Source organism: Oncorhynchus keta, chromosome 17, assembly GCF_023373465.1.
Source record: "Oncorhynchus keta strain PuntledgeMale-10-30-2019 chromosome 17, Oket_V2, whole genome shotgun sequence".
NCBI lineage: Eukaryota > Metazoa > Chordata > Actinopteri > Salmoniformes > Salmonidae > Oncorhynchus > Oncorhynchus keta.
In genome coordinates this window covers 47,464,758-47,491,457 of record NC_068437.1, presented here as the reverse complement: position 1 = coordinate 47,491,457, position 26,700 = coordinate 47,464,758, and the positions used below count along the sequence as shown (strand labels likewise).

At 41.0% G+C, this 26,700-nt stretch overlaps 1 protein-coding gene and 1 long non-coding RNA gene across 2 annotated transcripts in view; one reads left to right on the top strand and one right to left on the bottom strand.

The window, feature by feature from the left end:
* tmtc3 (transmembrane O-mannosyltransferase targeting cadherins 3) overlaps window positions 1-26,700 on the top strand; it is a 127,056-nt gene that overhangs the window by 54,263 nt on the left and 46,093 nt on the right. The window contains exon 7 of the mRNA XM_035790064.2: window positions 22,808-23,060. Within this exon, the coding sequence (XP_035645957.1) occupies window positions 22,808-23,060 (253 nt within the window). The remainder of the gene's footprint in view (window positions 1-22,807; window positions 23,061-26,700) is intronic.
* On the bottom strand, window positions 24,122-26,007 carry LOC127908319 (uncharacterized). The gene is made up of 3 exons (XR_008066809.1): window positions 25,135-26,007; window positions 24,448-25,081; window positions 24,122-24,235 (listed from the first exon to the last, which is right to left on the bottom strand). It is a non-coding gene; the product is annotated as an uncharacterized LOC127908319 (long non-coding RNA).

Genomic DNA, 26,700 nt, shown 5'->3' with positions numbered 1-26,700 from the left:
TACTGTGATGTCTTTACGAGGGTCTTGAACCCATCTATTTGTACCATTTCTATCGAGATTGCCCATAAAATGTATACTTTACCTAAAGGCCCCCACAGACTACGATTTTAGCCGTCTTATGCCCAGGTTTTGCCGTATCATACAAACGTTCCACATTGTGGACAAATTCTTAGGTTGGTATGGCTGCAATCCCGATACTGGGATCGATATAACTACCAGTGAAAATAGAGGGCGCCAAAATTCAAACCACAGAAATCTCATAATTACAATTCCTAAAACATGTCTTATATAATTGTAAGTATATTTTCGTTAATCCCACCAGTGTCCGATTTCAAATAGGCTTTTCAGTGAAAGCACTACAAACGATTGTTAGGTCTCCACCAAAACACAATAAGCACAGCCATTTTCCAGCCAAATATAGCCTTCAAAAACCCCAGAAATAAAGATAAAATTAATCACTAACCTTGAATTATCTTCATCAGATGACACTCACAGGACTTCATGTTACACAATACATGCATGTTTTGTTTGATAAAGTTCATATTTATGTAAAAAAAAATCTGAATTTACATTGGCGTGTTAGATTCACTAGTTCCAAAAAAGTGATTTTGCATAGTCACATCATTCAACAGAAATACTCATCATAAATGTAGATGATAATACAGTTATATCAATCAATCAATCAATCAAATTTTATTTATATAGCCCTTCGTACATCAGCTGATATCTCAAAGTGCTGTACAGAAACCCAGCCTAAAACAGCAAGCAATGCAGGTGTAGAAGCACGGTGGCTAGGAAAAACTCCCTAGAAAGGCCAAAACCTAGGAAGAAACCTAGAGAGGAACCAGGCTAACAGTTGAAACTGGAGCAGCAGCATGGCCAGGTGGACTGGGGACAGCAAGGAGTCATCATGTCAGGTAGTCCTGGGGCATGGTCCTAGGGCTCAGGTCAGTTGAAACTGGAGCAGCAGCATGGCCAGGTGGACTGGGGACAGCGAGGAGCCATCATGTCAGATAGTCCTGGGGGCGCCAACCCAGACAGGATGACCACAACAGTGAATCAACCCACTCAGGTGACGCACCCCCTGCAGGGACGGCATGAGAGAGCCCCAGTAAGCCAGTGACTCAGCCCCTGTAATAGGGTTAGAGGCAGAGAATCCCTGTGGAAAGAGGGGAACTGGCCAGGCAGAGACAGCAAGGGCGGTTCATTGCTCCAGAGCCTTTCCGTTCACCTTCCCACTCCTGGGCCAGACTACACTCAATCATATTGAATTATAGATATGAAGTGGGGCAAAAAAAGTATTTAGTAAGCCACCAATTGTGCAAGTTCTCCCACTTAAAGATGAGAGAGGCCTGTAATTTATCATAGTTACACTTCAACTATGACGGACAAAATTAGAAAAAAAAATCCAGAAATCACATTGTAGGATTTTTTTATGAATTTATTTGCAAATTATGGTGGAGAATGAGTATTTAGACAATAACAAAAGTTTCTCAATACTTTGTTATATACCCTTTGTTGGCAATGACAGAGGTCAAACGTTTTCTGTAAGTCTTCACAAGGTTTTCACACACTGTTGCTGGCATTTTGGCCCATCCCTCCATGCAGATCTCCTCTAGAGCAGTGATGTTTTGGGGCTGTTGCTGGGCAACACGGACTTTCAACTCCCTCCAAAGATTTTCTATGGGGTTGAGATCTGGAGACTGGCGAGGCCACTCCAGGACCTTTGAAATGCTTCTTACGAAGCCACTCCTTCGTTGCCCGGGCGGTGCGTTTGGGATCATTGTCATGCTGAAAGACCCAGCCACGTTTCATCTTCAATGCCCTTGCTGATGGAAGGAGGTTTTCACTCAAAATCTCACGATACATGGCCCCATTCATTCTTTCCTTTACACGGATCAGTCGTCCTGGTCCCTTTGCAGAAAAACAGCCCCAAAGCATGATGTTTCCACCCCCATGCTTCACAGTAGGTATGGTGTTCTTTGGATGCAACTCAGCATTCTTTGTCCTCCAAACACGAGGAGTTGAGTTTTTACCAAAAAGTTATATTTTGGTTTCATCTGACCATATGACATTCTCCCAATCTTCTTCTGGATCATCCAAATGCTCTCTAGCAAACTTCAGATGGGCCTGGACATGTACTGGCTTAAGCAGGGGGACACGTCTGGCACTGCAGGATTTGAGTCCCTGGCGGCGTAGTGTGTTACTGATGGTAGGCTTTGTTACTTTGGTCCCAGCTCTCTGCAGGTCATTCACTAGGTCCCCCCGTGTGGTTCTGGGATTTTTGCTCACCGTTCTTGTTATCATTTTGACCCCACGGGGTGAGATCTTGCGTGGAGCCCCAGATCAAGAGAGATTATCAGTGGTCTTGTATGTCTTCCATTTCCTAATAATTGCTCCCACAGTTAATTTCTTCAAACCAAGCTGCTTACCTATTGCAGATTCACTCTTCCCAGCCTGGTGCAGGTCTACAATTTTGTTTCTGGTGTCCTTTGACAGCTCTTTGGTCTTGGCCACAGAGTTTGGAGTGTGACTGTTTGAGGTTGTGGACAGGTGTCTTTTATACTGATAACAAGTTCAAACAGGTTCCATTAATACAGGTGAGTGGAGGACAGAGGAGCCTCTTAAATAAGTTACAGGTCTGTGAGAGCCAGAAATCTTGCTTGTTTGTAGCTGACCAAATATTTATTTTCCACCATATTTTTTCAAGTAAATTCATAAAAAATCTTTAAATGTGATATTCTGGATTTTTTTTTCTCATTTTGTCTGTCATAGTTGAAGTGATGAAAATTACAGGCCTCTCTCGTCTTTTTAAGTGGGAGAACTTGCACAATTGGTGGCTGACTATATACTTTTTTGGCACACTGTACCTCTCCTTAATGCAACTTCTGTCAGATTTTTAAAAAACTTTACGGAAAAAGAAATGCATGCAATAATCTGAGACGGCGCTCAATTTAAAAACACCACAGCCGCAAAGATGGCGTCAACATAAACAAGAAATGACATGATAAATATGCCCTTACCCTTGATGATCTACATCAGAAAGCACTCTAGGAATCCCAGGTCCACAATAAATGTTTGTTTTGTTCGAAAATGTCCGTTATTTATGTCCAAATACCTTCTTTTGTTAGAGCGTTTGGTATACATATCCAAACGCTAATTCTGGTCAGCGTTATATCGGACAAAAACTTCAAAAAGTGATATTACTGGTAGAAGAAACATTTCAAACTAAGTACAGAATCAATCATTAGGATGTTTTTAACATATAGCTTCAATAAAGTTCCAACCGGAGTATTCCTTCTTGTCTTCGTGAGCAATGGAATGCAAGTGACTACCATGAGGATAAAGTATAAATAATATTCTGCTCTCATTCACTCCCAAACCAACATAGAAGCCTCATTTATAATTTATATTAATGGTTGACATCTAGTGGAACCCCTAGGCAGTGCAACATCATTCATTTCTCAAGGGGATTTCATTGGGGACTCTGAATACATACAAGCTCAGATTTCTGACTTCCTGTTTTGATTTCAACTCAGGATTTTGCCTGACAATATGAGTTCTGTTATACTCAGACATCATTCAAACATTTTTGAAACTTCAGAGTGTTTTCTATCCAATACTACTAATAATATGCAAATATTAACAACTTTGACTGAGGAGCAGGCTGTTTGATATGGGCACCTTTTCATCCAAGCTACTCAATACTGCCCCTGCAGCCATAAAAAGTTAACCCACTGTTCCTAGGCCGTCATTGAAAATAAGAATTTGTTCTTAACTGACTTGCCTAGTTAAATTAAGGTAAATACATTTTTTAAAAGATTGAATCCCTGAACTGACAAGGTAAAACACACACATTTTATACACTAAATATACAAAGTATGTGAAAACTATTTGTAAGATGCAAACTTTCAGTTTTTCTGAACTCCCTTCACTCGCGCATAGGAGGCGGCTTGCGCAAATACACCTCTAAGTAAATTCGCTATGTCAACTGTAATGTGGCAACAACCGGTGCAAATCATGCAATCTGGCCAGGTTGATATCAATATTTTAATTTAACATCGCACAGTGTGAAGAGACTGAAAAGACTGAATCCTATGTACAGTGTGAGAAGGCCGAGTGTAATCATATTTCCCATTGATTGATCATGGTTTTTCAGGTCTCCTAACAGTACTGTTTGTAGGTCCGTCAGAACACAGACATGACTTAGGTCCAGGAATGGGTGTTGACTCAAAGCGAGCCACCAAAGTACAGTTACCAAAAGAGATTGTATCATGCACCCTGGTTCACATCAAACTATAGAAAACTGAAAATAACTATACAGAAACTGAAGCCTTTATTTCTTTGTATACCTTTTATGTATGAAATTGGAACAAAATAATCAAAACAGAAATAGTGCAAAACTCAAAATTATACTGTATCCAAATTAAGGCAAAGACAACAAATGAACACTTCATTTTCACAATGACCCAACCCCATAACTAAAACAACCAAAAATTGTCTGTTCATAATCCCAAGTCCTGCCCTGTACACAACACAGTTCAATAGAAATCCGATCTCAGTGACACTGCAGCATGAGCATAAGACTCAGTCATTTTAATCCAACAAAAAGGCAAACTTCACCAGCCTTAAATAGTGTTGAGATATCGGAGTGGCAACAAAAACAACTAAGAAAAAACATTTATCTAACCGTGAGGTAGGTGACCCCCAACCCCCCTCCACTTAGAACTGATGACATTCAATCTGGCATGCCGAAACGACTACGCTTCAAGTGATCTAAACAAACACGTTACATCATGATACATCATAATTCTCTAGAAATGAACTTTGTGAATCTAGGTCACAAACCGACTTCCCAGGAATGGCATTACTCTCTTCTCTGGTGTGAACCGACAGGCCTTTTTTCACACCCCTTTTCTCCCATCAGACCCCATTACTAAAAGATACAGCATTTGACAGCGCATTCAATTAAAATAATCTGTTTGCACAGGATTGACTCTTCAATGTCCCATATATTGAGCACATTTTATATAATAGTTTAAATGAAAAAGAACGTATTGTGTCAATTGTTTTTTATTATCAGTTCAGAAACCCAATGCCATGGTATTGTCAATTGTTTTGTATATCGGTGAATAAACCTGATGCCATGGTATTGGGACCTTGTCAGACCTCTGGACCTTAAGTGAAACATTTTCCGATTTATATTAGTCATTTTATATATTAGCCATGCATCGTTTTAAATTGTTCTACTAAGATAACATATGGAATTGTTTTAAGCTGGTCATACCAAGGATCATTTATATGATGTTGAATTTTAAGACCCCTTGGAGTATCAAAAAAATATATGTACAAAAATTATTTGGTTGAAAAATGTTTGACCTTACTGCTATTAGGCTATAGAAACTCATTTGAATAACAGACTCAATACATGACACACAGTTCCCCCCCCCAAAAAAAAATTTTTGAAAGGAACTTCTGTTCAACCGACATGTTTGAATCTTAACCTTTCCACAGTAATAATTGTTTGTACTTTTGGACTCTACAGATGATTTTGTGAGAAGACTGACAAACAATGCTCTAGCTCTGTCACCTTTCACCGCAGATGCGGAAGTGCGACATCGGCTGTTGCGGTGGATTGAAAAACATATCTCTAGCTTAAAGTGGGGTATTTTTTCATTATGCTAATGAGATTTCCACAGGGCATGGACATACTCTAGGAGTATGATGCACCCATCCCGTTAGCGGGATCATTTTCGTCAACATCCGCTGAATTGCAGAGTGCTAAATTCAAATTAAATTACTAAAAATATTAACTTTTCATGAAATCAGAAGTGCAATATAGCAAAACACAGCTTAGCTTGTTGTTAATTCACCTGGCGTGTCAGATTTCAAAAAAGCTTTTCGGCGAAAGCATACCGAGCGTTTATGTAAGGACATCTCTCTCGGCAGACAAAACATTACAAACAGCTAGCAGCAAACTACATTGGTCACGAAAGTCAGAAAAGCAATAAAATGAATTGCTTACCTTTGATCTTCGGATGTTTGCACTCACGAGACTCCCAGTTACACAATAAATGTTCCTTTTGTTCCATAAAGATTATTTTTATATCCAAAATACCTCCATTTGGTTGGCGCGTTATGTTCAGAAATCCACAGGCTCGAGCGGTCACGACGGGGCAGACAAACTACAAATAGTACCCGTGAAGTTCGTAGAAACATGTCAAACGTTTTTTATAATCAAACCTCAGGTTGTTTTTACAATAAATAATCGATAATATTTCAACCGGATCATAGCTTGTTGAATAGGGGAGAGAGAGAAAATGTCTGCTCCAAGCTGTTGCGCATGCAAAACTCTGCTGGCACCCAGCCATCCACTGACGCGATGTGATCGTTCTCGCTAATTTTTCTTAAGAAAAGCCTGAAACTATGTCTAAAGACTGTTCACACCATGTGGAAGCCATAGGAAAAGGAATCTGGTTGATATCCATTTAAATGGAGGATAGGCATGCAATGGAACAGGGAGATTAATTTCTCTTATGCACTTCCTGGTTGGATCTTCCTTCGGTTTTTGCCTGCAATATCAGTTCTGTTATACTCACAGACAATATTTTGACAGTTTTGGAAACTTTAGTGTTTTCTATACTAATCTGACAATTATATGCATATTCTAGATTCTGGGCCTGAGAAATAGGCAGTTTCATTTTGGGTACGTTTTTCATCCAAACATCAAAATACTGCCCCCTACACTCAACAGGTTGTTAAGAGAGCTGTTTAATGCCTTCATATGTTATCGTTTTAACCCTCAACGCATGTTCGTTATATAATTATGCCCGTTTAACTTTATCTGGTTTGCCATACGAAATCAAATGAAATATTTTTTTCTCACATGATTTGAAAAATGATTTTCCTGAGTCGGTAAAACCATGAATAAATACAGTGCATTCGGAAAGTATTCAGACCCATTCCCCTTTTCCACATTTTGTTACTTTGTAACCTTATTCTAAAATTGATGACATAAAAATAAATCCTCATCGATCTAAACACAAAACCCCATAATGACAAGTCGAAAATATGTTTTTAGAACTTTTTGCAGATGTATAATTAAAAATTTAAAAAATCTTAAAATTAACTTCACAAGTATTCAGACCCTTTACTCAGTTTTGACCATATCACAACCCCGAGGTGCCTTGTTTCTATTATAAACTGGTTACCAATGTAATTAACCTTTGGACTTTACAGATGATTTTGTGAGAAGACCGATTTTCTGGATGTCTCATGGTCTACAAACAACGCTCTAGCTGCCGAGGTGCCTTGTTGTTATTATAAACTGGTTACCAATGTAATTAGAACAGTGGAAAGTATCATTTTTTCCCCCCAAATGTCATTCAGGGCTCGAACCAACCGGTTTCTGTTGTAGACAGTAGTCATTAAGAAATCAGTACTCCAAGGACTTGTATTATTCTACTGAATAGGCTTGTTTTCGTTGGAACTGGAGCCCTTTATGTTTATTGCTGGTCGCTCTGTAGACCTGATTTATTGTTTAACCAGACAGCCAAGTGAATTCACTTGTAAGTTCACTGTCCTGGCACTGCCTTGGTACCCCCCTCTTCCTGGCACTGCCTCCTGCTCTCCTCCTACTTCTCCTCCCCCTCCCTGTCCTCATGGGCTGCTCTCTTTACCCAAGCTTATTTTCAGCGGTGTCATCAATGGTCCCCAATGCCTCAAGCAAATGTACCATGATATCATGTCAGTTCGACAAGGAATTCAGATTCGGGGAATTGGACAAAAATGCATTTGACTTATGGGCAGACTGCTCCAAACTATAATTCACAGATAAGCGATGGTACTTAATTGGCCCAGGTCATACCAATATAAATGCAGCTTAACCCTACCCACTAGCTGTGGGGTGTGTCTGCCCGAATCACACACGGTTCGTTGCAGATTTAAAAGACAGATTTAATTAGACTCTTGGTGTGATTGTTGATATACAGTGCATTTGCAAAGTATTCGGATCTCTTCCCTTCCACATTTTGTTACGTTACAACCTTATTCTAAAATGGATTAAATAAATACAAATACTACTCAATCTACACACAATGCCCCATAATGACAAAGTGAAAACAGGTTTTTAGAATCTATTTTATTTACATAAGTAATCAGACCCTTTGCTATGAGTTTCGAAATTAAACTCCGGTGCATCCTGTTTCCATTGATCATCCTTGAGATGTTTCTACAACTTGATTTGGAGTCCACCTGTGGTAAATTCAATTGATTTGACATGGTCTGGAAAGGCACACGCCTATCTATAAGGTCCCATAGTTGAAAGTGCATGTCAGAGCAAATACCAAGCCATGAGGTCGAAGGAATTGTTCGTAGAGCTCCGACACAGCATTGCGTTGAGGCACAGATCTGGGGAAGGGTACCAAAACATTTCTGCGGCATTGAAGGTGCCCAAGAACAGTGGCCTTTATGGTGGAATGGCCAGTGGAAGCCATTCCTCAGTAAAAGGCACATGACAGCCCGCTTGGAGTTTTTCAAAAGGCAGCGAAAGGACATGAGAAACTAGATTCCCTGGTCTGATGAAACCAAGATTGCGTCACGTCTGGAGGAAGCCTTGCACCTTCCCTACGGTGAAGCATGTTGGTGGCAGCATCATGATGTTGGGATGTTTTTCAACGGCAGAGACGAGTCAGGATTGAGGCAAATATGAACGGAGAAAAGTACAAAGAGATATATATGGGGTGAAGGTTCACCTTCCGACAGGACAACAACCCTAAGCACACAGCCGAGACAATGCAGGAGTGGCTTCGGGACAAGTCTCTGAATGTCCTCAAGTGGCCCAGCCATAGCCAAGACTTGAACCCGATCGAACATCTCTGGAGAGACCTGAGAATAGCTGTGCAGCAAATCAAATCAAATCAAATGTATTTATATAGCCCTTGGTACATCAGCTGATATCTCAAAGTGCTGTACAGAAACGCAGCCTAAAACCCCAAACAGCAAGCAATGCAGGTGTAGAAGCACGGTGGCTAGGAAAAACTCCCTAGGAAGAAACCTAGAGAGGAACCAGGCTATGTGGGGTGGCCAGTCCTCTTCTGGCTGTGCTGGGTGGAGATTATAACAGAACATGGCCAAGATGTTAAAATGTTCATAAATGACCAGCATGGTCGAATAATTATGAGGCAAAACAGTTGAAACTGGAGCAGCAGCACGGCCAGGTGGACTGGGGACAGCAAGGAGTCATCATATCAGGTAGTCCTGGGGCATGGTCCTAGGGCTCAGGTCCTCCAAGAGAGAGAAAGAAAGAGAGGAGAGAATTAGAGAACGCACACTTAGATTCACACAGGACACCGAATAGGACAGGAGAAGTACTCCAGATATAACAAACTGACCCTAGCCCCCCGACACATAAACTACTGCAGCATAAATACTGGAGGCTGAGACGGGGGGTCAGGAGACACTGTGGCGCCATCCGAGGACACCCCCGGACAGAGCCAAACAGGAAGGATATAACCCCACCCACTTTGCCAAAGCACAGCCCCCACACCACTAGAGGGACATCTTCAACCACCAACTTACCATCCTGAGACAAGGCTGAGTATAGCCCACAAAGATCTCCGCCATGGCACAACCCAAGGGGGGCAACCCAGACAGGATGACAACATCAGTGAATCAACCCACTCAGGTGACGCACCCCTTCCAGGGACGGCATGAGAGAGCCCCAGTAAGCCAGTGACTCAGTCCCTGTAATAGGGTTAGAGGCAGAGAATCCCAGTGGAAAGAGGGGAACCGGCCAGGCAGAGACAGCAAGGGCGGTTCGTTGCTCCAGAGCCTTTCCGTTCACCTTCCCACTCCTGGGCCAGACTACACTCAATGACATAAGAGATGAGTCTTCAGTAAAGACTTAACCTCATAGTCCGCCCCATCCCGCATGCGGTCGCGCACTACAGCCTCAAGCTCATTACCATAACGCAACGTTAGCGATTTCTAAAAATCGCAAATGAAATGAAATAAATATGCCTGCTCTCAAGCTTATCCTTTTCTTAACAATCCTGTCGTCTCAGATTTTCAAAATATGCTTTAGAACCAGAGAAAATCAATAATTTGTGTAAGAGTGGTGATAGCTAGCTTAGCATTTAGCGTTAGCATTTAGCACGCAACATATTCACAAAAACCAGCAAAGGGATCAAATAAAATAATTTACCTTTGAAGAACTTCAGATGTTTCAATGAGGAGACTCTCAGTTACATAGCAGATGTCCAGTTTTTCCTGAAAGATTCTTGTGTAGGACACAACGTTCCGTTTTGTTACTATGCATTTGGCTACCGAAACTAACCGAAAATTCAGTCACCTACACGTCAAACTTTTTTTCGAATTAACTCCATAATATCAACTGAAACATGGAAAACGTTGTTTGAATCAATCCTCAAGGTGTTTTGTCATATATCTCTTCATTGAAATACCGTCCCTGGAAGCCTGCATTCTTCTCTGATTCGGATGGAAAAATACTGGTAGCTGACTTTCGCGCACCAATTTCCACGCAGACACCGTGCGGGACACTTGGCAATTGTAGTCTCTTATGGTCAATCTTCCAATGATATGCCTACAAATACGTCACAATGCTGCAGACACCTTGGGGAAACGATAGAAAGTGTCCGTTCATTCCTGTCGCATTCACAGCCATATAAGGCGATCATGGAAAACGTAGCTTCAGAAATCCTGTTCATTTCCTGGGCGCTCAAACATCTTGGTTTTGCCTGAAGCTTTTGTTCAACGGCACTCACAGTGAAAATCTTTGCAGTTCTGGAAACGTCAGTGTCTTCTTTCCAAAATTATCAATTCCAAGCATAGTCGAGCATCTTTTCGTGACAAAATATTGCGCTTAAAACGGGCACGTCTTTTTATCCAAAAATGAAATAATGCCCCTAGTGGACTAACAGGTTAAAGGTTGAGACAGAGTTTGCGTCTCTGACATGGGTAGGCAGACCGTTCCATAAAAATGGAGCTCTATAGGAGAAAGCCCTGCCTCCAGCTGTTTGCTTAGAAATTCTAGGGACAATTAGGAGGCCTGCGTCTTGTGACCGTAGCGTACGTGTAGGTATGTACGGCAGGACCAAATCAGAGCGATAGGTATGAGCAAGCCCATGTAATGCTTTGTAGGTTAGCAGTAAAACCTTGAAATCAGCCCTTGCTTTGACAGGAAGCCAGTGTAGAGAGGCTAGCACTGGAGTAATATGATCAAACTTTTTGGTTCTAGTCAGGATTCTAGCAGCCATATTTAGCACCAACTGAAGTTTATTTAGTGCTTTATCCGGGTAGCCGGAAAGTAGAGCATTGCAGTAGTCTAACCTAGAAGTGACAAAAGCATGGATTAATTTTTCTGCATAATTTTTGGACAGAAAGTTTCTGATTTTTGCAATGCTACGTAGATGGAAAAAAGCTGTCCTTGAAATGGTCTTGATATGTTCTTCAAAAGAGAGATCAGGGTCCAGAGTAGCGCCGAGGTCCTTCAGTTTTATTTGAGACGACTGTACAACCATTAAGATTAATTGTCAGATTCAACAGAAGATCTCTTTGTTTCTTGGGACCTAGAACAAGCATCTCTGTTTTGTCCGAGATTAAAAGTAGAAAGTTTGCAGCCATCCACTTCCTTATGTCTGAAACACATGCTTCTAGCAAGGGCAATTTTGGGGCTTCACCATGTTTCATTGAAATGTACAGCTGTGTGTCATCCGCATAGCAGTGAAAGTTAACATTATGTTTTCGAATAACATCCCCAAGAGGTAAAATATATAGTGAAATCAATAGTGGTCCTAAAACGGAACCTTGAGGAACACCGAAATTTACAGTTGATTTGTCAGAGGACAAACCATTCACAGACAAACTGATATCTTTCCGACAGATAAGATCTAAACCAGGCCAGAACTTGACCGTGTAGGCCAATTTGGGTATCCAATCTCTGCAAATGAATGTGGTGATCGATGGTATCAAAAGCAGCACTAAGGTCTAGGAGCTTGAGGACAGATGCAGAGCCTCGGTCCGATGCCATTAAAATGTAATTTACCACCTTCACAAGTGCCATCTCAGTGCTATGATGGGGTCTAAAACCAGACTGAAGCATTTCGTATACATTGTTTGTCTTCAGGAAGGCAGTAAGTTGCTGCGCAACAGCCTTTTCTAAAAATTTTGAGAGGAATGGAAGATTCAATATAGGCCGATAGTTTTTTATATTTTCTGGGTCACGGTTTGGCTTTTTCAAGAGAGGATTTATTACTGCCACTTTTAGTGAGTTTGGTACACATCCGGTGGATAGAGAGCCGTTTATTATGTTCAACATAGGAGGACCAAGCACAGGAAGCAGCTCTTTCAGTAGTTTAGTTGGAATAGGGTCCAGTATTCAGCTTGACGGTTTAGAGGCCATGATTATTTTCATCATTGTGTCAAGAGATATAGTACTAAAACACTTGAGCGTCTCTCTTGATCCTAGGTCCTGGGAGAGTTGTGCAGACTCAGGACAACTGAGCTTTGAAGGAATACGCAGATTTAAAGAGGAGTCTGTAATTTGCTTTCTAATAATCATAATCTTTTCCTCAAAGAAGTTCATTAATTTATCACTGCTAAAGTGAAAGTCATCCTCTCTTGGGGAATGTTGCTTTTTAGTTAGCTTTGCGACAGTATCAAAAAGGAATTTCGGATTGTTCTTATTTTCCTCAATTAAGTTAGAAAAATAGGATGATCGAGCAGCAGTAAGGGCTCTTCGGTACTGCACGGTACTGTCTTTCCAAGCTTGTCGGAAGACTTCCAGTTTGGTGTGGCGCCATTTCCGTTCCAATTTTCTGGAAGCTTGCTTCAGAGCTCGGGTATTTTCTGTGTACCAGGGAGCTAGTTTCTTATGATACATTTTTTTAGTTTTTAGGGGTGCAACTGCATCTAGGGTATTGCGCAAGGTTAAATTGAGTTCCTCAGTTCGGTGTTTAACTGATTTTTGTCCTCTGGCATCCTTGGGTAGACAGAGGGAATCTGGAAGGACATCAACGAATCTTTGTGTTTTCTGTGAATTTATAGCACAGCTTTTGATGTTCCTTGGTTGTGGTCTGAGCAGATTATTTGTTGCAATTGCAAACGTAATAAAATAGTGGTCCGATAGTCCAGGATTATGAGGAAAAACATTAAGATCCACAACATGTATTCCATGGGACAAAACTAGGTCCAGCGTATGACTGTGACAGTGAGTGGGTCTAGAGACATGTTGGACAAAACCCACTGAGTCAATGATGGCTCCGAAAGCCTTTTGGAGTGGGTCTGTGGACTTTTCCATGTGAATATTAAAGTCACCAAAGATTAGAATATTATCTGCTATGACTACAACGTCCGATAGGAATTCAGGGAACTCAGTGAGGAACACTGTATATGGCCCAGGAAGCCTGTAAACAGTAGCTATAAAAAGTGATTGAGTAGGCTGCATAGATTTCATGACTAAAAGCTCAAAAGACGAAAACGTCATTTTTTGTTTTTGTAAATTGAAATTTGCTATCGTAAATGTTAGCAACACCTCCGCCTTTGCGTGATGGACGGGGGATATGGTCACTAGTGTAGCCAGGAGGTGAGGCCTCATTTAACACAGTAAATTCATCAGGCTTAAGCCATGTTTCAGTCAGGCCAATCACATCAAGATTATGATCAGTGATTAGTTCATTGACTATAATTGCCTTTGAAGTAAGGGATCTAACATTAAGTAGCCCTATTTTGAGATGTGAGGTATCATGATATCTTTCAATAATGACAGGAATGGAGGTGGTCTTTATCCTAGTGAGATTACTAAGGCGAACACCGCCATGTTTAGTTTTGCCCAACCTAGGTCGATGCACAGACACGGTCTCAATGGTGATAGCTGAGCTGACTACACTGACTGTGCTAGTGGCAGACTCCACTATGCTGGCAGGCTGGCTAACAGCCTGCTGCCTGGCCTGCACCCTATTTCATTGTGGAGCTAGAGGAGTTAGAGCCCTGTCTATGTTGGTAGATAAGATGAGAGCACCCCTCCAGCTAGGATGGAGTCCGTCACTCCTCAGCAGGTCAGGCTTGGTCCTGTTTGTGGGTGAGTCCCAGAAAGAGGGCCAATTATCTAAAAATTCTATCTTTTGGGAGGGGCAGAAAACAGTTTTCAACCAGCGATTGAGTTGTGAGACTTTGCTGTAGAGCTCATCTCTCCCCCTAACTGGGAGGGGGCCAGAGACAATTACTCGATGCCGACACATCTTTCTAGCTGATTTACACGCAGAAGCTATGTTGCGCTTGGTGATCTCTGACTGTTTTATCCTAACATCGTTGGTGCCGACGTGGATAACAATATCTCTATACTCTCTACACTCGCCAGTTTTAGCTTTCGCCAGCACCATCTTCAGATTAGCCTTAACGTCGGTATCCCTACCCCCTGGTAAACAGTGTATGATCGCTGGATGATTCGTTTTAAGTCTAATACTGCGGGTAATGGAGTCACCAATGACTAGAGTTTTCAATTTGTCAGAGCTAATGGTGGGAAGCTTCGGCGTCTCAGACCCCGTAACGAGAGGAGTAGAGACCAGAGAAGACTCGGCCTCTGACTCCGACTCGCTGCTTAATGGGGAAAACCGGTTGAAAGTTTCTGTCGGCTGAATGAGCGACACCGGTTGAGCGTTCCTACCAGAAACCGTGAGAAAGTTGTCCGGCTGCGGGGACTGTGCCAGGTGATTTATACTACTATCTGTACTTACTGGTGGCACAGACGCTGTTTAATCCTTTCCTACACTGAAATTACCCTTGCCTAACGATTGCGTCTGAAGCTGGGCTTGTAGCAAAGCTATCCTCGCCGTAAGTCGAGTACAGCGACTGCAATTAGAAGGCATCATGTTAATGTTACTACTTAGCTTCGGCTGTTGGAGGTCCTGACGAATCGTGTCCAGATAAAGCGTCCGGTAATTAAAAACTAAAAACCGTGAAGTTGTCAGGTAGCAAAATAGGTTGGCAACAAAACGCACAGCAACTCCAAAACAAGTCTGCAAGTTGTGACCGGGAATGAGCAACGCTCCCCAACCAACCTGACAGAGTTTGAGAGGATCTGCAGAGAAGAATGAGAGACTACCCAAATACAGGTGTGCCAAGCTTGTAACATCACACCCAAGAAGACTCGAGACTTAGCTGCCAAATGTGCTTCAACAAAGTACTGAGTAAAGGTTCTGAATACTTATGTAAATATAGCATTTATCGTCGTTGGGTTTCCGTCCAGAGAAACTGGAGAAATTATCCAGGTCCTCATTAATGCCCTTCAAGGTTGAAGATTGATGACTCAAACTTGAATCATCAACGTACATTTAATACTTTTGTCTCTAATCAATAAATGTTTTGCCCCTTAAGGTTGTCATCCTCTTGACAATTCAAAGTTGTCAGAAGTAATTTTTTTTATTTGACAAAGTATTGTTGTACATGACTTTTACCCATATTATGAGAGATTCTCCAAAGTAAAAAAATAAATAAAACCAGGCACTTTTGAACAGATTCTAGATGTACTGTCTTGAAAGCTTTCTCAAAATCTGCTATAAAGATTATACCTGGTTTCCCTGCATTTTCATAATTTAATTATTTGTTGTAGTTGTCTGTCTCCAATATATCTTCCTTTTAAGAATCCTGTCTGATTGGGATGAAAAATGTCACGATCGTTTTAATTCTATGAGCAATACAGTTTGCCAATAATTTAGCATCCCAACATTGAAGGGTGAGGGGTATTCCATGTTTTTTAACATACTGGGTTTTTGTACTGCCACCCCTGGCTCCTGCTTCAGTTGGAGAGAGATCCGTCCCTCTTTTTGTTTGTCCGGCAGTTTGACATTTATATAAGAGTAATTAAATCATGATGATGATAATGGATCTTAAAATGGTTCATAAAAAGTTTGATATATCTACTTGAATGCCATCAAGGCCAGGGGTTTTCCCTATCTGAAAGGATCCATTTTCAACTTTAATTATCCAATGTAATTAGGCCTGAACAAAAATGTTTTGTGTGTCGCAGATAGTTTAACATTATTTTGGGGGTGAAAGGATGTCACGAAACTCATCGTCATCTGAGGTAGGAGAATAAAAAAAATATGTAAATTTAACCGTTATTTTATCAGGGAGACATACTGACACCAAGGTTTATTTTACAAATGAGCCCTGAATTATATAAATGACAGAAAAGACACACCTCAAAATATAAATACATAATGAAAGATAAAATAGTAATAAAAAAATTGTAATAAAAAAACAAACACCTTCACCAGTAATAAGGTCCTCAATCAGCTTTCTGAATTTCCCTAGAGGCACCACATTTTAAGAAAATTTTCAAGATTATTCCACAAATAAGGTGCAAGAAAACTGAAAGTTGATTTACCTAACTCAATAGAGACCAAAGGAATTTCCATCCCTGAGACTAGGTTTGGTAACTCATGTCTAAAGTTTAGTGTTGATGTTAGGTACAGCGGGAGCTTTTGTAAAAGGGCTTTATATATGAAAACATAATGTGTCAACCTACGTGACATCAGAGGGCCAACCAACTTAGTGGTAGATAATGCAATAATGAGTACTAGAACTAACGCCTGTAATAAAGCACAGAGCGCTATGATCAACTGCATCTCAAGGCTTTTAAAGAAGTGGCAACTGTGTTCATATAGATTGTTGCCACAGTCTTGCAACGATTGGAACTTCTACTGAGTAATCTGCTTTCTACTATTTAGCAGAAGTTGGTCCTTCTGTGGCTCAGTTGGTAGAGCATGGCGCTTGTAACGCCAGGGTAGTGGGTTCGATTCCCGGGACCACCCATACGTAGAATGTATGCACACATGACTGTAAGTCGCTTTGGATAAAAGCGTCAGCTAAATGGCATATATTATATTATTATTATATTATAGCAAGAGGCATGACCTATTAATATACAAGATGACCATTATTATTCTCACCTTCTTAACTCATCAATATGCTTTAACAAAAAAAAATACAGATTTTCATCTATCCAGATGTCCTAATATTTCAAAGCAGGAACACAAAAATTTGGACACCATCCAAAAGTACATACAGTTGAAGTCGGAAGTTTACATACACCTCAGCCAAATACATTTCAACTCAGTTTTTCACAATCCTGACATTTAATCATAGTAAAAATTCCCTGACTTGGGACAGTTAGGATCCACACTTTATTTTAAGAATGTGAAATGTCAGAATAATAGTAGAGATAATGATTTATTTAATTTTGTATTTATTTAATCACATTCCCAGTGGATCAGAAGTTTACATACACTCAATTAGTATTCGGTAGCATTGCCTTTTAAATTGTTTAAATTGGGTCAAATGTTTTGGGTATCCTTCCACAAACTTCCCACAATAAGTTGGGTGGATTTTGGCCCATTCCTCCTGACAGAGCAGGTTTAACCGAGTAAGTTTTTTAAGCCTCCTTGCTCGCATACGTTTTTTTTCCAGTTCTGCCCCCAAATGTTCTATAGGATTCAGGTCAGGGCTTTGTGATGGCCACTCCAATACCTTGACATTGTTTTCCTTAAGCCATTTTGCCACAACTTTGTGGGTATGCTTGGGGTCATTGTCCATTTGGAAGACCCATTTTACAACCAAGCTTTAACTTTCTGACTGATGTCTTGATGTTGGCTTCAATATATCCACAATTTTCCTGCCTCATGATGCCATCTATTTTGTGAAGTGCACCAGTCCCTCATGTAGGAAAGCACCCCCACAACATGATGCTGCCACCCCCGTGCTTCATGGTTGGGATGGTGTTCTTCGGCTTGCAAGCCTCCCCCTTTTTCCTCCAACATAATGATGGTCATTATGGCCAAACAGTTCTATTTTTGTTTCGTCAGACCAGAGGACATTTCTTCAAAAAGTAGGATCTTTGTCCCCATGTGCAATTGCAAACCGTAGTCTTGCTTTTTTATGGGGGTTTTGGAGTAGTGGCTTCTTCCTTGCTGAGTGGCCTTTCAGGTTATGTTGATATAGGACTTGTTTTACTGTGGATATAGATACTTTTGTACCTGTTTCCTCCAGCATCTTCACAAGGTCCTTTGCTTGCTGCTGTTCTGGGATTGATTTGCACTTTTCGCACCAAAGTACATTAATCTCTAGGAGACTGAACACGTCTACTTCCTGGGCGGTATGACGGCTGCGTGGTCCCATGGTGTTTACACTTGCGTATTATTGTTTGTACAGATGAACGTGGTACCTTCAGGCGTTTGGAAATTGCTCCCAAGGATAAACCAGACTTGTGGAGGTCTACAATTGTTTTCTGAGGTCTTGGCTGATTTCTTTTGATTTTCTCATGATTGCAAGCAAAGAGGCACTAAGTTTGAAGGTAGGCCTTGAAATACATTCACAGGTACACCTCCAATTGACTCAAATTATGTCGATTAGCCTATCAGAAGCTTGTAAAGCAATAACATAATTTTCTGGAATTTTGCAAGCTGTTTAAAGACGCAGTCAACTTAGTGTATTTAAACTTCTGACCCACTGGAATTGTGATAGTGAATTATAAGTGAAATAATTGTTGGAAAACGTATGTGTCATGCACAAAGTAGATGTCCAAACCGACTTGCCAAAACTAGTTCGTTAATAAGACATTTGTGGAGTGGTTGATGACTCCTGACTCCTTGCTGTCCCCAGTCCACCTGACTGTGCTGCTGCTCCAGTTTCAACTGTTCTGCCTTGTTATTATTCGACCATGCTGGTCATTTATGAACATATGAACATCTTGGCCATGTTCTGTTATAATCTCCACCCGGCACAGCCAGAAGAGGACTGGCCACCCCACATAGCCTGGTTCCTCTCTAGGTTTCTTCCTAGGTTTTGGCCTGTCTCGGGAGTTTTTCCTAGCCACCGTGCTTCTACACCTGCATTGCTTGCTGTTTGGGGTTTTAAGCTGGGTTTCTGTACAGCACTTTGAGATATCAGCTGATGTACGAAGGGCTATATAAATAAAATTTGATTGATTGATTGATTGGTTGAAAGGCGAGTTTTATTGACTCCAACCTAAGTGTATGTAAACTTCCCACTTCAACTGTATGTTGAAATCGTCAGTCATTTGTATGTGCTCTAGAGAACAATATATACTTAGTTTTACCTGAATTCAATTAATTTCATTAATTTCATTTTTACAGACAAGTCAATATTGGTAATGTAAATCGTAAGAAGGACAAAGCATTGACCCCTGCAGTAGTTATACCATCAGTAGATACACAGTTCTATCTGTCAAGTACTTTTACACCAGTTACAATTTAGTCTGATCTAGACCAATTGAGGAAAGCCTCTGAATTAGTAGTGAGTGATCAACAGTATGGAAGGTCAATGAAGAGGGCAGCACAATGTTGCCTTTTATCCATACAGTTAACCACATTGTTTATAACTTGGGATACAGCAGAGATAGTGCTATGGCCTGGTCTAAAACTGACTGATGTACATTTATAACATATTTCAAAGATAAGAAAGTTCTTAGCTGAGAAGGAATCAACGATTCTAATATTTTAGCTTGGCAAGAAAGTTTAGAAATAGGTTCATAATTATTTAGGTCACAAGGATCACCACCTTTTGTGAAGGGGCCACCTTCAAAACCTTGGGCATAGTAACAGATATATGTGTCAGGTTTTTTTTTTTTAAGTGGATAATGATTCATCAATCTGGGGCAGAGCTGCATCACAAATGCATGAAACATATCAGCCCCAGTGGATTTGTTTTACATCAATCTGGAGTAAGGCATCTAGCACATCACAGGTAGTAAATTGTTTAAATAAAAAGAAAGATTCACTAGAAGTTGACTGGTTAACAGTCAAGCCAGATACAGAGGGAGGAGCTGACAATTGACTGACCAAGGTCAACTTGACGAGAACATTTGTTTAAAATCTCCTTTGGTGAGATATGGATTTGTCCATCGTTTGTAACTATACTGAACAACAATATATATGCAACGTGTAAAGTGTTGGTCCCATATTTCATAAGCTGAAATAAAAGATCCCAGAAATGTTCCAAGGCTTAATTCTCTCCAATTTTGTACACATTTGTTTACATCCTTTTTAGTGAGCATTTCTTCTTTGCCAAGATAATCCATCCACCTGACAGGTGTGGCATATTAAGAAGCTGACAGCATGATCATTACACCGGTGCACGTTTTGCTGGGGACATTAAAAGGTTACTCTAAAATGTGCAGTTTTGTCACACAACACAATGCCACAGATGTCTCAACTTTTGAGGGATCATGTAATTGGCATGCTGACTGCAGGAATGTCCACCAGAGCTGTTGCCAGAGAATGTAATGTTAATTTCTCTACCCTAAGCCACCTCCCTTGTTTTTGAGAATTTAGCGACATATCCAACCAGCCTCACAACCACGTGTAATCATGCCAGCCCAGGACCATCCAGCTTCTTTCACCTGTGGGCTCATCTGACAACTGATAAGACTGAGGTGTATTTATGTCTGTAATGAAGCCCTTTTGGGGGGGGGGGGCTCATTCTGATTGGCTGGACCTGGCTCCCCAGTGGGTGGGCCTATGCCCTTCCAGGACTAGCCATGGCTGCGCCCCTCCCCAGTCGTGAAATCCATAGATTAGGGACTCATTCATTTATTTAAATTGACTGATTTCCTTATGAACTGTAACTCTGCAAAATCGTTGATTGTTGCGTGGTGCATTTTATATTTTTGTTAAGTCTATTTTCTGTAGGTTATTTTTGGTTGCGTTTCTATATTAAAGGTTTAGGAAAAACTTCATCTAATTTGCTGGTTTTAGATGAATGAAACCCTATCTTTCCTCAATAAAGTCCTATTGTTTTGCTTTTTGTAATGTTAGATTTTCTATTTCTGTTGTAAGTCTTGACCGATACCGTTTTTGCAATGGAAATGTCATTGAATTGACCCTAAAGGCACATTTTAAAGCCATACCATGCAATAAGTGGGTCTGCTGTTCCTGTATTGTGCAAAAAAAAAGTTATATGAATTCTTTAGTTTTTGCCAAGGAAGTACTGTCAGTCAATAAACCATAGTTAAATTTCCTCATGGAAAGTCTGTCATAGTTATATGGAGGGATATAAGTTGATCTTATTTCCTCAATCAATACTTTTCTTCACTTTTGCCACCATTGAAAAGGATATGAGAAAATAATCAATCCGACTAGCTTGATTAAGCCTCCTCCAATTATATATTACGAGATCTGGGTTTTTAAGCCTCCAAATATCAGTCAATTCCAAAGTGTCCATAATATTCAGAATCTCTTCAAATTAGTGGATTCGACTATTTCAGCCACTCCCGTTGCTGACAGGTATATAATCGAGCACACAGCCATGCAATGTCCATAGACAAACAATGGTAGTAGAATGGCCTTACTGAAAAGCTCAGTCCCTTTCAATGTTGCACCGTCATAGGATGCCACCTATCCAACAAGCCAGTTCGTCAAATTACTGCCCTGCTGAGCTGCCCCGGTCAACTTGGTGCTGTTACTGGGAAGTGGAACAGTCTAGGAGCAACAACTGCTCAGCCGCGAAGTGGTCGGCCACACAAGCTCACAGAACGGGACCGCCATATGCTGAAGCGCATAGCGTGTAAAAAATCATCTGTCCTCGGTTTCAGCACTCACTACAGAGTTCCAAACTGCCTCTGGGAGGTACGTCAGCATTAGAACAGGAGCAGCCACACACAATCCTAAGATCACTATGGGTGTATTGGACTCATAAGCAGTGGAAATGTGTTCTCTGGAGTGATGAATCACTCTTCACCATCTGATAGTCCAACGGACTAATCTGGGTTTGGTGGATGCCAGGAGAACGCTACCTGCCCGTATGCACAATACCAACTGTGAAGTTTGATGGAGGAGGAATAATGGTTTGGGGCTGTTTTTCATGATTCGGGCTAAGCCCCTTAGTTCCGTGCACAACGCAAGGTTCATACAGAAATGGTTTGAGGTTGTTGTGTAATAATTTGACTGCCCTGTACAGAGCCCTGACCTCAACCCCATCAAACACCTTTGGGATGAATTGAAACTCGGACTGCGAGCCAGGCCTAATTGCCCCACATCAGTGCCCGACCTTACTAATGCTCTTGTGGCTGAATGGAAGCAATGTTCCAACGTCTAGTGGAAAGCCTTCCCAGAAAAGTGGATGTTGTTATAGTAGCAAAGGGGGGGGGGGCAACTCTGTATTAATGCCCATGATTTTGGAATGAGATGTTCGACGAACAGGCATCCACATACTTTTGGTCATGTAGTGTACTTACCACTATCCTTGCCACTAATTTAAGATACTTATTCATATCTACCAGTACCACCAGAATCAACGCCTTTCCGTTATCCACGAAGCTGTACCTTGATAGATGCCCTGCTAAGCATACTGTATCTCCAGCTGGCTCTAAGTTGTCCTAAGCTGGCTCTAAAACCTTCCCCATCCCATGTAGTGTTGTCGTCCTTTTGACTGGCAGACCACCCCTGTACACATGGATCCTAGGGCCTTTAAGAAGTTGGGTCCCATTCCTTGAAAAGAGCACGAAGTGCCACTTACAGGATAAAACCAGATTAGCAGCCATTAGCATTTATAACCCTTTCGCTTCGGTTGTACTACATTTGTTTTTTCATAAATTCCCACAATGGACGAATAATGTGCATAATAGTAGGCACTTCCACTAAGGATTGTTACCTTTAACAAGGACCGGAAATAGACCATCGCCATTTAGAAAATCAGATTTTATTTATTTTATATTCTAGCTTGTGATTCCATCCTATATGGTCCCTAACATCATTTCCCCTCTCTTCTCCAGGTTTGACAACCCCGCGGCTGTCAGCCCGACTCCGGCCCGGCAGCTGACCTTCAACTACCTGCTGCCATTGAATGCCTGGCTCCTTCTGAACCCCTCGGAGCTCTGCTGTGATTGGACCATGGGTACCATTCCTCTGGTGGAAAGCCCTCTCGACCTGAGGAACCTGGCCACCCTGGCCTTCTACAGCCTGCTGGGCCTGCTGGCCTTCCACAGCCTCCGCCACTCACACTCTTCCGCCAAGACTGTCCTCATGGTTAGTGGAGTGAGAGATTGTGGTTTATAAAGACTTGTGATACAGTGCATAAGTGAATCTCGCTGCCTTTTTTATTGGATGGTTGTGGTTTTGCCAGATCAAAATACATTTATTTTTCTTCTTTTGCTCTTACACGTTGCATTGTCCAATGTGCCTTTGGCAGCTGTCATGGAAATTATTATCTGTGGTGTGGAATTTTTCTGCACTAGTATGGTTTGTTTCTGACCTGAAGTTACCAGTTGTAACTAGGGCTGTTACGGCTTACCGTATTACCTCCACACCAGCGGTCATAACGGCATTCAAATTCCACATGACCGTTTAGTCACGTAAATAGGCTTCTCCAAGCTCTGATGCTGCTGATCATTAGTAACCTACCAAACTTTCTAACTGCCTGGTACTCAGTACTCTATTGTCCCTCTAATCACTCTGACGTCAATGCAAATGTACTGAAATCTAATCAAATAGTTCATTATTGCCCATGAGCTCATTTTGTGAAATCTTTCTATCGGCTATGCAATTGCGTGAGAAAACAAAGTTTTGATGACATCTATTAAAAAGTGGAGGATCCCATCAGCTTTCTATAGGCTAGGCCTACTATATGTATTTATCTATCAACTTTCCTAATATTAAGCACATTGCTTCGCTTTACAACAGGAGTATAGCCTACACGGCTGGCATGAAAATGAACCACATTAAAAGCATCCTCCTTTCGCTGTTTAAATACATGTATTTTTTCCAACAATACCCCTATACCCCGACAGGTGCATGATCATGGTCCATTCTAAATCTAAACTAATTTCACACCCATATTATTTTGTGCACTGTATGTAAAGAACATTAAATCTAGCGTAGTCTGGTTGGTGACAATATTAGCCTATCCCTTGAATGATACTCAGCTTGTGCAGTAAGTCAAGGAACAGAGCATTTCTTTTTTTGCTACTTTTTCAACTCAAAGTCGCACACCTCATGTAGCCTAGCCCATAGGCCTACATGTTTTAATAAGGTTAGTATCACATCTCATGTAGCCTAGCCCATAGGCCTATATGTTTTAATAAGGTTAGTATCACACCTCATGTAGCCTAGCCCATAGGCCTATATGTTTTAATAAGGTTAGTATCACATCTCATGTAGCCTAGCCCATAGGCCTATATGTTTTAATAAGGTTAGTATCACACCTCATGTAGCCTAGCCCATAGGCCTATATGTTTTAATAAGGTTAGTATCACATCTCATGTAGCCTAGCCCATAGGCCTATATGTTTTAATAAGGTTAGTATCACACCTCATGTAGCCTAGCCCATAGGCCTACATGTTTTAATAAGGTTAGTATCACACCTCATGTAGCCTAGCCCATAGGCCTATATGTTTTAATAAGGTTAGTATCACACCTCATGTAGCCTAGCCCATAGGCCTACATGTTTTAATAAGGTTAGTATCACATCTCATGTAGCCTAGCCCATAGGCCTATATGTTTTAATAAGGTTAGTATCACACCTCATGTAGCCTAGCCCATAGGCCTATATGTTTTAATAAGGTTAGTATCACATCTCATGTAGCCTAGCCCATAGGCCTATATGTTTTAATAAGGTTAGTATCACACCTCATGTAGCCTAGCCCATAGGCCTACATGTTTTAATAAGGTTAGTATCACACCTCATGTAGCCTAGCCCATAGGCCTATATGTTTTAATAAGGTTAGTATCACACCTCATGTAGCCTAGCCCATAGGCCTATATGTTTTAATAAGGTTAGTATCACATCTCATGTAGCCTAGCCCATAGGCCTATATGTTTTAATAAGGTTAGTATCACACCTCATGTAGCCTAGCCCATAGGCCTATATGTTTTAATAAGGTTAGTATCACATCTCATGTAGCCTAGCCCATAGGCCTATATGTTTTAATAAGGTTAGTATCACACCTCATGTAGCCTAGCCCATAGGCCTACATGTTTTAATAAGGTTAGTATCACACCTCATGTAGCCTAGCCCATAGGCCTATATGTTTTAATAAGGTTAGTATCACCTCTCATGTAGCCTAGCCCATAGGCCTATATGTTTTAATAAGGTTAGTATCACACCTCATGTAGCCTAGCCCATAGGCCTACATGTTTTAATAAGGTTAGTATCACACCTCATGTAGCCTAGCCCATAGGCCTATATGTTTTAATAAGGTTATCACACCTCATGTAGCCTAGCCCATAGGCCTATATGTTTTAATAAGGTTAGTATCACATCTCATGTAGCCTAGCCCATAGGCCTATATGTTTTAATAAGGTTAGTATCACACCTCATGTAGCCTAGCCCATAGGCCTATATGTTTTCATTAGGTTTGTATCACAACCAAAGTGGCCAAATAACTTCTTCTTCTTCAGATTAAGGACATTAATCTGCTATATAACCGATACCTAACTCGCATAATATACACAGTGCATGAGTTTCAAGTTTGGGGAAGATAATTTCCACCATTGAAGTGTGTGCATCTTGCGACTTTTTTCAAATCATCATTAGAATCCCATCATGCAGCCATAGAATGTATTAAAAATCCAATCATATTGCCCGACATTTGTATCACAACTAAAGTTGCATAAATACCTCTAAATGAAGCATATAGGAGGACCAGTTTCTTTGTTAACCGCTCAACACAGAATAAAGCATATGTTCATGTTTGAAATAACCGGCTGTGCGCATGTATGCACTTCCTTTGAAATTGTTGGCAGAATATATCCTTTCTATTTTAGCAAGCTATGTTCAATTATATTCTTCATACTATAAAATAATACAAAATGATGCCACGGAATTCTAAGCAAATGTTGTCTGCTAAATTAACTAGTGCAGCTCACAGCCATATGGCATAGCCAGATCAAGACCTAACATAAGGACAACTCAAAGTATGCTATTCTGTTCTTCTGAAATGGACTACATTTTCTTCATATCATGTTTATGTAGACTTGTCTAAAATAAATAATGGATTTATTGTGATTGTGTAGGCTATATTAAATGGACTTATTAGACTTTTTAAAATGTAGACGGTCCAAAGGTCTGCGTCAGTGGCTTGAAGGCTATGCGTGGAAGCCAGGAGATGCTAAACATATTTGTCAATTACCAAAGACCGGCAGTTATTTGCTTGACAATAACCTAACTGTAGTCACGACAAAGACATCAAAACATCACTGTGGAAATTCCCACATTGGGCCAATAAGTTCGACTTGTTCTGCTTGTAGAGTGAATGATGACCTCTTGGCGTTGAGTTTCACTCACTGTGCCATCTACTTTACACACAGCCTAACCCTTCTGTGTTTATAAAGTCAAGACAATTCATATTCTGTACAACATACCATGGAAGCCTGGGATGTTGTTTTACTCTTTTGTCACAACAGATGGCATCTCTCTGTATCCTCAGCCTGGCTTACACCACTTCTGTTCTCTCCTGAATGGAATTTAGTGGAAAGTTCACTGTGGATGCCTGCCCTGAATCTGCTCTACTGTATTCTCTGCGTGCCCATAGATAGCGGAAGAGAAAGTGATAGAACGGAGTGTAACAGAGTAAGAGACCCATGACTTCTTCCTTACTGTGTTCTCTCTGAATCAACACGGGTCAGTGAACTTGCTCACAATGTTGCTTTTACCCTACCCTCCCTACCC